General features: G+C 45.1%; 1 protein-coding gene across 2 annotated transcripts in view; it reads left to right on the forward strand.

The window, feature by feature from the left end:
• The window catches only part of klf7b (Kruppel like factor 7b), a 74,766-nt gene extending 70,834 nt beyond the window's left edge, over positions 1-3,932 (forward strand). For both annotated transcript variants that reach the window (XM_080785141.1, XM_080785142.1), the window contains exon 4: positions 3,494-3,932. In XM_080785141.1, coding sequence (XP_080641267.1) covers positions 3,494-3,545 — 52 coding nt within the window. In that variant the 3' untranslated portion in view covers positions 3,546-3,932. The remainder of the gene's footprint in view (positions 1-3,493) is intronic.
• The last annotated feature ends 9,533 nt before the right edge of the window (positions 3,933-13,465 follow it).

A 13,465-nucleotide genomic window follows, 5' to 3' on the forward strand; every position in this document is an offset into this window, starting at 1 on the left:
GTGTGTGTGTGTGTGTGTGTGTGTGTGTGTGTGTGTGTGTGTGTGTGTGTGTGTGTGTGTGTGACCCCAGGGACGGTGTAATTGGGTGTTGTGGGGGCGCTGTAGCTGGAGTTGTAAAGTAAAACCCTTCAGAACACTGCAGGATGCTTCTAATCCTGGCTGAGAGGTGGGACCGCATTAACCATGTACTGTACTGTACTGTACTGTACTGGCATACACACGCATAGACACACAGCACGCACACACATGTATACAGACAAGCATGCATGATTGTGTGCACCCAAATCCAGCTGCTGTAAGTTTGTGTTTTAATGAGAGAACAGCACTAGACAGAGTATTCACACACTGTACACAGTAGTACACTAATGTACAAAGAAAGAAAGAAAGAAAGAAAGAAAGAAAAAAATAACTGGTGCTTTATTTCTTAGCACCAGTGAATTGTCATGGACTCTTCTGTGTCATCAAATAGAGCTCTATCCTCAGCATCTTTTGGTGTGTGTGTGTGTGTGTGTGTGTGTGTGTGTGTGTGTGTGTGTGTGTGTGTAGATTTTTTACCAGCAAGCACTCACACACGTGTGCGAGTGCGCACGCACGCACGGATGCACACACGCGGGTGGAAACCGTGTATGGCCAAAAATGTTCAGGAAATTAAAACGAATAACCTGTGTTACTTATTATTTAGTCCCACGCTATCGTTCACATTAAACCACTTTCAGATTATGTCATGGTCACGTCCTGAGCCCCTCCGTTTGTCCATTAGTTTTCTCTGTCTCTCCCAAGTCCTGCTCCTGTGACTCTGATTGCCCTGATCTGCCATCACCTGTGGGGACCAGCTGAGCCAGGTTGGGTGATGAGCTTCAGTGACTATTTAAACTCTGCCTTGTGTTTGTTCAGTGCTGGATCTTAAGTTAGTGTCAGGTTTTATGTTCAGTGTATGTACTTCTGTTATCCTATGTCATTTCCCAAGTAAAGTCAAGTTTATGTGATCTTCTTGTCCTGCCTTTGTTTGAGTTCCCTGCACTTGGGTCCTAACACCTGCAAACCGTGACACATTCACTTTCAAACTGATTGGGAAATATTGAAAATAGCAGAACAACAAGCTCATATGAAGTCAATGCAATGTGAGCTGCTTCTTTTCTTTCTTGGGACAAAACCAACTCTAAGCAGATTATTGTCTGTACTTTTGGACCGTGTAAAAAATCACATCAATAGTGAGGGGAACCCTTTACTTGTACATTTTTGCACGCATGCACGCACGCACACCGGTGGTGTGTCATTAATCCTCCCAAATCAAGCAGGGAGCCCCTATTGGGCATGAATGAGAAATACGGAAGACGGAGAGAGGGGAGGGGGGTCAAAGGAGAAAGGAAGCGAAGGAGATTATCAATTATTCTTTATACTTCTACTCTTCTACTCCATTACATATACTGTAGGCAGATGTCAGAGGCAAATATTGTACTTTTTACAATAGTTACTTTTGATGAATGTATTGTAGGGGGTGTGAGGGGGTGTGTTGGGGGGGTGGGGGTGTCAGGAGTGTGCCAGCTGGTGTGGCGAGGCCCCTGACGGTGACACGCTGACTCGCAGGGCCATCTGTCCGGCCCTCCACCGTCCCCTGACACACACACACACACACACACACACACACACACACACACATACACACACACACACACACACACACACACACACACACACACACACACACACACACACCAATCGGTCTGACTCTGAGCACGGAAAGCTCAAGCTTAATATAACCTGTAGTTGGGTGTGCCAACCGTCCCTTGAAATAGGGAATCGTCCCCTATTTGGGAACTAATCCCTTATTGAACTGATAAGTGACACACTTTGTTCCTTATATATGGGAATGCATCAATGACACACATCTTACAAGTTCAAACAGCTACTGTACATATTGGCTAATATAATTCAGGTTGTTAATATAATGCAAAAACTGTACATAATATACAGTACTTTTTCTGGGCTTCCATTTTTTTTATTTTTTTGAATTAAGGGACATGTGACCGGGTGTCCGTGATGTCAATTGCCACCCTAGTTGGCCATCCTAGATGGTTTGTATACTGAAAACAGGAGATCGTACAGTGTGAGCTGTTTGTCGCTGCGCGATTCCCCATGTGATTACCTGTTTCAAACCCCAAGATCACAACGCGGCACAAAGCGACACCTTGTGAGCTTGTATATCTGCTATTTTCACTATAGTCTAATTTCTATTTTTTGGGGGAGTCTTGAGCTGAAAAGTTTGGGAACGACTGCTTTAGAGAGAATAGGAGAGTGTGTATTGAAGAGTGGAGGAGCGCGTCAGCTAGCTTGCTTGCTAGCAGCACATGGCGGAGGAAAGCAAAGCAAACAAAGTGTCTGAGACACATAAAACAGATCACATGACCAACTCATCTCTCTGCTCGAGTCTCAATGTGCTGTTTGTTCCTTCTGCCACTGTCTGCCTTCACCACACCGCTTACAACAGCAGTCTGTCTTCTGGTGTGCTGTGGAGACACACACACACACACACACACACACACACACACACACACACACACACAGCTCTCTCCTGGACCCAATTAATAATGAATCGAGCCTCTGGCAAATTTAATTTTTTATTCCCCATTTCATACTCACCCATGTTCTTTTTTTTCCTTTTTTTTCCCACAGCGTTTCTTGATAATTTTTTATTGCGGGACGTTCAGCTTTTAAATGCAATAATCCTCCTTACGATGCCGTAATGAAAACAAAGCTAGTCGTCCCCTGGCATGTCGTAGATCACACGTTGTATGTGGGCCCAGTGCCCAGGCTTTATGTCTGGCTCACGTTATCGGTGGCAGTAACCGACCGGGCGAGGTGAATGGATTGGCGGCAGGAATAAAACGGCCACAGGCGACTCTCTCACATGCTGTCACGTCTCCAGATGGTGACTAGCAAATGAGCTTCTCTGCACTTTCTACCGTTGTGCTATTTTACCTCGCTGAGGGTCTACATCACACAGTGATGGACGGGTGGCCTTGAACTGTATGCCACGTTGGCCGTTTTCCCTGTCTGTTTGTTCCGTGGGGGGGGGGGGGGGGGGAATAAGCACATTTACGCACGTACTAAAGCACACTTCCAAAGGGTATTTCCGATTGTTCTTTTAAGTGAAAGTGAAATTGTCTGTGGGTTTCATAAATATTGAACCAATGAAAAGTATTAACAAGAGCTTGTGAGTAAGTAATATCTACATTGGATCCATTTGAACACAGGTTATTATCAAAAATAAATCCCGTTCCTGAAAAGTACCACTTTTGGAATCCACCTGACGGCGACGGTATAATAGTAGTTATGTACGTAGTGGATATTAACTGTCCTAATATTTTTTGACAGGTAAGTAGACAGGAAAGGGGGGAGAGAGTTGGGGGGAGGACACACAGCGAAGTTCGTCGGGACAACTATGTCCTAATATTAAACCTCTGTGTGTGTGTGTGTCTCTCTCTCTCTGCAGGTGTTTCTCCAGGTCGGACCACTTGGCTCTGCACATGAAGAGGCACATCTGAAGAGGAGGAGAGGGCGCCGGAGAGAGGGAGAGAGAGAGAGAGAGAGAGGCAGGAGAGAGAGGGGATAGAACCACTGAACGACCACGCGCCGACCTCGATCTGCCCGGTCTCGCCCCCGTCCACAAACACCGCCTTCCGAACCGGAGCACCTCCACCTATCCGCTATAGGAGATGGAACCTATAGTGCTATATACCAACAGCAATGGAACCTATAGTGCTATATACCAACAGCAATGGAACCTATAGCGCTATATACCAACAGCAATGGAACCTATAGCGCTATATACCAACAGCAATGGGACCTATAGCGCTATATACCAACAGCAATGGAACCTATAGCGCTATATACCAACAGCAATGGAACCTATAGCGCTATATACCAACAGCAATGGGACCTATAGCGCTATATACCAACAGCAATGGAACCTATAGCGCTATATACCAACAGCAATGGGACCTATAGCGCTATATACCAACAGCAATGGAACCTATAGCGCTATATACCAACAGCAATGGAACCTATAGCGCTATATACCAACAGCAATGGGACGGAGGGGGGGAGTTTCAAGGAAGGACATGCAGTGAACGTGGAGAGGAGCGCGCTTAGATGTTGTTTTTATTTTCAGATTACCACAACTCACAACTTTACAGTAGAAACAAACGTATTTGTTATTAATCTCTTCTTTGATTGCGTCATCATTCATCACAGTTAGACCCAACTTAGGGCTTTGGACACTGCCAAACCAATATACTTAACCGCTGTTTGTCTGTATCTCTGTACATGAACATTTTGGTAGTTTTCTTTCTTTTAGTTTTTTACCATAAAACTAACAACTTTGATCACAAGACCTGCTCAGCTTCAGTATCCAAATATCAGCGCTTTTCGAAGAAACGGCGACTGTTTCGAAGCAAGATCATTTAACCGGTTTTCTGTTGTTTGTCACAAGAACGCGACGCAAACAAACCACCACCTGCCACAGTTGAAATGGCAACAAAAATAATAATTATTATGTCAACCTCAGAAATCTGTGTGAAAACAACAATGCCAAAACCTGCAGGAGAGAGACTGTAGGAATGACCTCCAAGATGGATGCTGTTCTAACCGCCTCGGGATCAGCGCGCGTCCCGTTTTTTGGACGAGGCCAGCTTTCCATTTGGACGGCCCCAGCCCGCCGTGGTGACAGCCAGGAGACGCAGCTCTCAGCCTGACCTCGGCCAGGATGCTTGTATCTCTGACCTCGGCCAGGATGCTTGTATCTCTGACCTCGGGCAGGATGCTTGTATCTCTGACCTCGGGCAGGATGCTTGTATCTCTGACCTCGGGCAGGATGCTTGTATCTCTGACCTCGGGCAGGATGCTTGTATCTCTGACCTCGAGCAGGATGCTTGTATCTCTGACCTCGAGCAGGATGCTTGTATCTCTGACCTCGGGCAGGATGCTTGTATCTCTGACCTCGGCCAGGATGCTTGTATCTCTGACCTCGGCCAGGATGCTTGTATCTCTGACCTCGGGCAGGATGCTTGTATCTCTGACCTCGGGCAGGATGCTTGTATCTCTGACCTCGGGCAGGATGCTTGTATCTCTGACCTCGAGCAGGATGCTTGTATCTCTGACCTCGAGCAGGATGCTTGTATCTCTGACCTCGGGCAGGATGCTTGTATCTCTGACCTCGGCCAGGATGCTTGTATCTCTGACCTCGGCCAGGATGCTTGTATCTCTGACCTCGGGCAGGATGCTTGTATCTCTGACCTCGGCCAGGATGCTTGTATCTCTGACCTCGGGCAGGATGCTTGTATCTCTGACCTCGGGCAGGATGCTTGTATCTCTGACCTCGGGCAGGATGCTTGTATCTCTCACCTTCACTTAAAAAGGACCTCCGTGGGCCACGCGGCGACGCCAAGAACATTTTTGAAATGCGCAGCGACACTTTCTTGCCTTTGTTTTCTTTTCTACAGAAAAGACAAATAATTGCTATAATTATCGTTAAGAATGACAGATTGTTCTTTCTTCTCTTTGATGAAAATGTCTTAAAAGATTCACATGAATGACAATTTGGAAGAAAAAGGAACTGAAAACCCGATGCTTTCGACAAATAGACAAAATAATAAAACAAATACGGGAAACAACAGAATTCAACCCCTGCTGGCACTATCTGCAGATGATGGAAAAACGAACAAAACCCAGGAAATCATATGAAACTCTACAAGAGAGAGAGAGAGAGAAAAGAAAATGAATCGTATTGTTGGCCTGAAATGAAAGGGGAGAGAGAAAAGGGCCTTCTGTTTTTCATTCTGCTCCTTCTGCCATGCAATCCAAATCCAGCTGAAAAACCACACGCACGCACACACGCACGCACACACACACACACACACACACACACACACACACACACACACACACACACACACAGTAGGCTATTAATTACTGTACTTGTGAGGACATCACAATTTGAGAATGCAATAGCAAACATTTTCTGATAAATTGATCTACAAGCTCACTGGAACACATGTTTCAATCAGCTATTCTCTGCACGCAACTACAGAACATAGGAATGCCCATAACTCCAACCCTAACAGACCTCTAAATGCTAATCCTAACCCTAACCGGAATCTTTTGAATTCTCTCTATAAATCAGATACAGTTTTGATTGATTAATTGATTGACGTATTTATTAACAGTTTGCAGAATTACAGTACATTTCAAGCATAACTCAATACAAAAAACTGTTAAGTGTGAGTGGACGACCAATAAAGCACTAGACTTGTTTACAAGAGGGTCCACCTTTTTCAATTCATCATAACATTTAGAGACAAATTCTACTCAAATTCTACTCGAACATTTGACCCTCACAAGTGCTGTAATACAGTAATACACACACACACACACACACACGCACGCACGCACACAAACACGCACACACACACACACGCACGCACACAAACACACACAGCCCTTGGCATGATCCTCAGTGACCCTACCAAAGCCAGCCAGCCAGCCTGCCATGCCAGAAAGCTGGTGGAGAAAAAATTAAACTGGAACCTGGTTATTTGACTTTGTGTTGATTCTGGAATGCATTCTGTTCACCCTGGACAGTGTGTGAGTGTGTGTGGGGGGGGGGGGGGGGAGCAGCGGGAGGGTCATGGAAGAGGGAAGTGTAACTAGACCTCCCCTCCCTCCCCCAGGTTGGAAAACAATGGAGTTCATTGGCTGGACAGGACTTAGACGCCAATCAGAATGGACAGAACGGTCAACTTCAGTCCCGATCGAACTTGCCTGTTTCGTAATCCATGGTCTGCACTGACTTTTTCAATGTTAACTGTGTTTTTTTTTTTTACTCTACAGATGTAAAATACTTAAAAAAAACAATGCAAATGACAAAAAAAATCATAAAAAGACTAAAAAGACAATACACAAAAACAATGCTGTCTCACTCTTAAGCACTCAAGTACTCATGCATTCACACACAAACAAACACACGCACGCACACACACACACACACACACACACACCTGCACCTATGCTCTCACGCAAACACACAGGCGCATATGCACGCACACGCAAGCACACATACGCATATGCACGCACACACCGTTTTATTTGCTCATGGCTTTTCTGAGATAAGACAAAACAAAAAAACAAAGAAAAAAATAAAATAAACGTAGGAAAAGACTTATCAAGTTAATGAACAGTCACTGCATGGCGGCATCTATCACACACACACACACACACACACACACATGCACGCACGCGCGCACACACACACACACACACACACACACACACACACACACACACACTGCTTCCCAGAGTTATTTCTTCTGCTCCCAAATCTTATATTTCTTTCCAGTAGGATTTTAGCTGTTTTTTAGTCGGGAAGAAAGACAAATAAAAACACTTATCCTCGCTCTTGACTGGAGAGCACAACGAAGCAAACAGAACACTTTGAAGTGAGAAACGAGCTCCATCCGAGTTCAGAAATATATTGAGCGCCCGCGTCCACAAGGCCTTGCTGTATGGTTGCAATCAACTGCAGGAAAAACATAGCCTTGCAATCAGGGCTTCACCACCAAACCGCACCAAACCAAACCACCATCATCATCAACAACACATTCCCACACTGGTGTCATAATGGTTCACGGCTGGGGACAGATTTGACCATAATGGCACTATTTGGTTTCGAGGGTACCGGCCTTGATCATGCTGATCAGAAGAATCAGAATGAGCTTTTTACATGACATTAAAAGTGGCTGAAATTCGATTTTGTGCATAGTTCCTATCGTGCCGTTTTTATAAGAACAAAATCACACCCAAGTGAAGTGAGGGGCGCTCTTATCATCGTACATCATCATGACGTAAAATAGACACTAAGCCTATTTGCTCAGACACTATGACGTAAATTCTCCATTCATTGTCGATAGGAATTTTATGTTTTTGTAGGACGAAGTTTCCTATATTCACAAAAAAAAAGAGGGAAGAAAAGGGAGGGGGGATGTGGCTGAAGCGGAGCCACGAGAGGCGCGGCGGACATTGCGAAGCCTGCGGCTCACTCGCCACTACGTCTGGTGGACCGACCCCGCTTCGGACGGTTGCGCCTCTGTTCTTGTTTTAGCATTTTCTTAAGCAGAGTCTTCGCGTCCTGGGTTTGACCACGGCAATTCTGCATTCCAGTGTGGGCAGGGTTATGGGGATGTTGTAAATTGAGGTGGACGTCAAAACTTTGCCACTTGGTCCGAGGTTGTCCCATGCTGTCACTATGTCACCCTGCATCCATGCATGCATCCATCCACCGCCACACCTTGAATTCACTACTAGCGGTTGGTGAGAGGGCACTTGAACCCTATAGCAACCCTATTATAATAGGCTGTGTGCATTCCGTGCCTCCCCTGGTTTCCAGCAAGCGAGATACCCATGTCCTGTTCCTGGTCATTTTCCCCAAGGCTTCATTTGATTGACTGATTTCATGGGCTCTTTTGATACTTTTGATGCTACTGAGCCCAATCAAACCAAGGCATGGGGGAAACCAACCTGGAACAGGAAATGGGTATTCCACCTTCTGGGAAACCCAAGACTACAGACATGCACAGAGCCTATTCGGGGGCTAACACTGGCGAAAATAGCAGAGCTATAAGCTGGTACCAGGTTCCAGCTTGCAGGTTGGCTACTTTCACCTGAGGCCTTGTATTGAGAGATCCCTTGGGAATCTGGTCAACTAAGCATAGGGTTTATGAGGGGAATGTTCATGCCAGCTGGCCCTGCCCGCTTCTGTTTTGATGAACCCCAACCCCACCCTCAGGGGGGATCTGTCTACAGTGCAGCTCGGAACAATCGAAAAGAAAATCCTACAGCATGGAAGTGGCCCTTTATCCCCGGGCAGGGTCTCCTTAGTCAGCAGAATGACCAAGGAGACCGTCTTCCACAGCCAGGCTTATACTGTACTATATGAACAACTGGAGGCAGCTTTCTCTCTTCTACAGACACTAAACCTCTCTCTATCTCTATCTCTCTGCTAAATACAGCGTGAAACAAACCAGAGATTAAGATGAATCCAATGTTCCTCTTGTCTCTTCTTTGGGTTCACCGTTTCTTATTTATTTATTTCTCCCAGAAGCTGGATTAGATACAGAGGGAAAAATCCAGTGTTTATTCAACTCTGAAAGCCCTCTTGGGACCGTTTATTATTTTTCTTTGTACACTTCCAGAGTTAAAGCTGCAGTCTGAACTATTACTGTGTTACTATGTCTTGGATTCGAACCCGGGTTCCGCGGTGTAAGCACCAAACCTTTCTATACCGACTAGCAAATACAGAAGTGAATAATGTGTGGTTGTCATACACACCTGGACTTACACAGTGAACCACTGATCCATCGATTGGTCAAAATAATGTTTTATTCACGCACGCACGCACGTACGTACACACACACACACACACACACACACACACACACACGCACACAAAGGTTATGGATTGCAGCTTTAAGTGAACACTGTAGATTTGACATGTGTATAGTTGTGTTATTTTTCTGTTTGACTTCATGGATGATACAAACTAAAGGCATGCCCAAAGTTAAGATATACAATGGGTGTGTGCAAAGTCAGCTCCTCAATACAAGGGAGTACAATCATGAAGGGAGGCGTTCAAGGCACTTTTGGGAGGTTTTTTTTATGGCGTGCGCGAGTATGCGCGCGCGTGTGTGTGTGTGTGTGTGTGTGTGTGTGTGTGCGTGTGTGTGTGCGACCGTGCGTGTGCATGTCCGTGTCCCACCCTGATGCACGTTTTGGGAGAGGTACCGGTTGAACATGACAACAGCTTGGAGTGCGTGCCGTGTGGGTGATTGTGGTACTGTATGACTGATGGTGTCTTCTTTTTCGCTGTACATTTTGGATTCATTAGGTTTGGTTTTGACTTTGACTTGACTCATTTATTATGGGGGCAGGATTCACATCATGTGCCATGCAAACGCACGTGTGTTCACGCGCGCGCACACACACACACACACACACACACACACACACACACACACACACACACACACACGGTGAAGGTTTATTCACATTCTCATTTATGACAGACATAGGTATAATCCTACATCAGAATAGTTTATTTAACCACTTAAGCCCTGTATTTTATACGTTTGAAGTGGTTAAACAAAAGGCAATTTGCTGCATGCTACCAGCAGCTACCTGTGAGAAATAGATAGCCAAAGCTAGTGCTCCCCGTAGCTAGCTAGCCAACAGTAACACACGTGTTCTAAACAATCCCGCTGACAGAACTCGTACACGTCATTTTACTCCACCGTTCCCCTTTTTTCACATGTTGGTTGTCATGGAGGTGCCCCTCCCCCCCCCCCCCCCCCCTCATGGGCCCCAGGCGCTTCAGTCACGTTGCCATTAATTCGATACAGTAGCCATGGGTGACTTAGCAGTCTGGAAGGGGGAAAAACCCACAACAACAAGGTACCCCGAGCCAAAATGGTTCCAGCGGTTCTTCTCGCCCGGGCGGGCAACTCTGTGACAGAACAAACAGAACAGGCCGTTAGCAGAAACGAAAAAGTCCCAGGAAAGAAGAAATGGTGCATATATATTTATTATTTGTAAAGAAATAAAAAATAATAAAAAATAAATAAATAAAGGACTTAAAACTTAAAAAGACATATTTTTGGAGGATGAAAGAATGAAAATAATAAGCGAGTGGAAATTCCAAATAATAAATGACCCCTTCTATTTTCTCTCATGAATTACTGAATTTCATTCACCTGGGAAAAAAATACTCTATACCGTAAAAATACGTAGTTTTCATTTAATTGACTTTCAGACTTAACCACTTAAACTCTACAATACTTTGTTGATCCTGGAGCCCCATGGCACTTGGTCCCCTCTTTTTCCCACCCCGCTACACATGCTCACAACACGTCGCGTTGCGACAGTTTGTGAGGTTGTCGATTGAGTGAAAACATAAAGGTTACTAGTATAGAGCCCAGAGGGACTCCGCTTAACAATGTATGGGGTTTAAGTGGTTAAATGAACTCTCCGGGTTACGTGTATAGCTGTGTATAGCTTTTCCAGCGCTGCCCCCCCCCCCACTGAGTGCCACTCTGATGAGCCCTCCAGCTCTCCATTCATCCCTCGTTCCATCTCTCCTTCATCCCTCTCTCCTAATCTCTGTGTCCCGCAGCAGTTGTCCATGCACAATCAACTGCAGGAGCGCTGAATGCACACTTATATACACTTTGCCCAAAGATTTGCCGATTTGCAAGTTAAACTCCTGCGAATGAGACTGAGAGAGAAAAGAGTGGCAGAGAGGCGGAAAAGGGAGTGATGGATTGGAAGGCGTGGAGAGGGAATTGTTTTATAACCGCACGCCCCATTAAACCTTTATTGCGTTCTTGCCCCCTAGCCCAACCTTAACACTTGATAACATTGCAATCGTTGGCCTAGCTACTGCAGCCAAACATCGTTGTTGCTCACCAGTGTAAAATAACAGTCAGTCTTTTTTCCCCCTTGTTTTTAGAGTGCCCGGTTTTACCACAGGGCTGGCAGCTTATACCAGGAGGACTGAAGTAGCTTTAGTTTAGTTTAGCCTCTTAGCTCAGTGCAGATACTACAGTGAAGTCTCATATTTTATAAGTCTAATGGTTATAGGTATGTTTAACTGTTGACCACCTTGGGAACCCAGGAAGATTTAAGAACCAAGGATTTTGAGGCCACTGCTAACTGCTACGTACCACCTAACGCAAACCGCTTCGATGTTTGCCTCAATTAGCCCACTGTTTCTCAACGTCGGATCCGGGAACGACCATGGGTCCAAATGGACCTTCATGTGTCTCTGAGTGTACAAATGGAACCAAACGGAACGATATAAGGGTCCTTTTGGTTCCATGTGTACACTGTCAGAGTTATTCAGTAGCCTATACTGTAAACACCCTGATGCATATCAAACTTGGTTGCCTCGTTGAAATGTAAAATGTTGACCAACACTGGATTAGATGGGCAGTACAGCAGTACGAGGATAGCACGCCTCACTGTGAGACCACTTCGTCGGCCCTCCACCGCGCCACCCTCCTTGGACTTCTGACACTTCTTCAGAGGTCCAAACTTCAGTTTCCTCAGGTGTCCACCATATATCACTGAGGTAGCATTGTTACTTCTGGCAGCTTTGTACATAGCTAACTGTATGTCGACGAAACCTCGTTTGTATGTACGTACAGAACGAAACGCGAAACAGTTTGGCGTGGAGACAAAACATCAGCGCTGAGTCCTCGGCCAGCATCTCCAGCCCAGAAACTTTTTGACTTTCCGATGTTTTCCTGACATCTGCTTTTGTTCTCTCAAACCATGTCACTACTACACACACATATTTAGCCAATGCACTTGCCATGTGCACACACCGCTAGCATAGCCTGCAACACTGTCAGATATCCACTGAACATTTGTGTTACACTTTCCAGGATGCTGTTTTGCTCACCAAGAATCAAGATATTTAGGTCTTTATTTCCGTATCAATTTGTTTTGATACAACTTGACTGAACCTCCAAAGTGATGACAAATGCTTTCGTGTCGATCTGTTTTGGGTGCGAAGATATCACCGCTTAGCAAGATCACATTCAATCATGTCCTGGTTCGGGTTTGGATTACTTTACTTCGGTAGCATCCTGGAGTGAGTCTGTCCGTGTCTGTGTTTGTTCATGCTTGATATGTCAATATGGGATTTACATTATCTCTCTTCCCTCTCTCCATGTTTATGTCACTCCTCAATCCTCATTCCACTACATCCCCACTATATCCAACTGATTACAGTACAAGACATTAGGGCCAAACATCCTCACAGATCACAGATATACAGTACAACCATTGGGATTTACACTCTAATATTATATTTCGCTGAGATATTGTGAAATGGAAGTACCCGGTGACAAGTTTTTTATTTTTATTTTTTGGTCAGATGGCAACAGCCAAGCTCTGGTTCTCAACCTTTTCTGGATCAGGGCCCGTTGATTCGTACAGATTTGTACATTTTGCTGGATTTTAGGTGTGTGTCAATATTGTCTACCATGCTTTTGGCTCTACACACTCACAATCGTTTTAGGTGCAGCTGTGTTGTTTACTAGTCTGCCATGTTATTAATCTGCTGTAGTTTTTTAACCTGAGCTGGAAAACAAACTACAAAATCAGATTGATTACGAAATCAATCAACACCAACATGCCGACATGGGTGTGAATCCAGTGTTACACATCTATAGCTCCATCTACTGCAGCGCCGACTCGTCACAGCTTTGTTTGCTTTTTTGTTTTGTATTTTGAAACTTGACTTGCCCCCATTACTGCAGGTGTTTCCATTTCTGACAGTCAAATTTGGCCATTGTAAAACCCTTACACTCTCATTGCACTCCACTTTGTGCACTAGTGGTCCCTAAAAAAAGAG

Source organism: Protomyctophum bolini (genome assembly GCF_963924005.1).
Source record: "Protomyctophum bolini genome assembly, chromosome: 16".
NCBI classification, from domain to species: Eukaryota; Metazoa; Chordata; class Actinopteri; order Myctophiformes; family Myctophidae; genus Protomyctophum; species Protomyctophum bolini.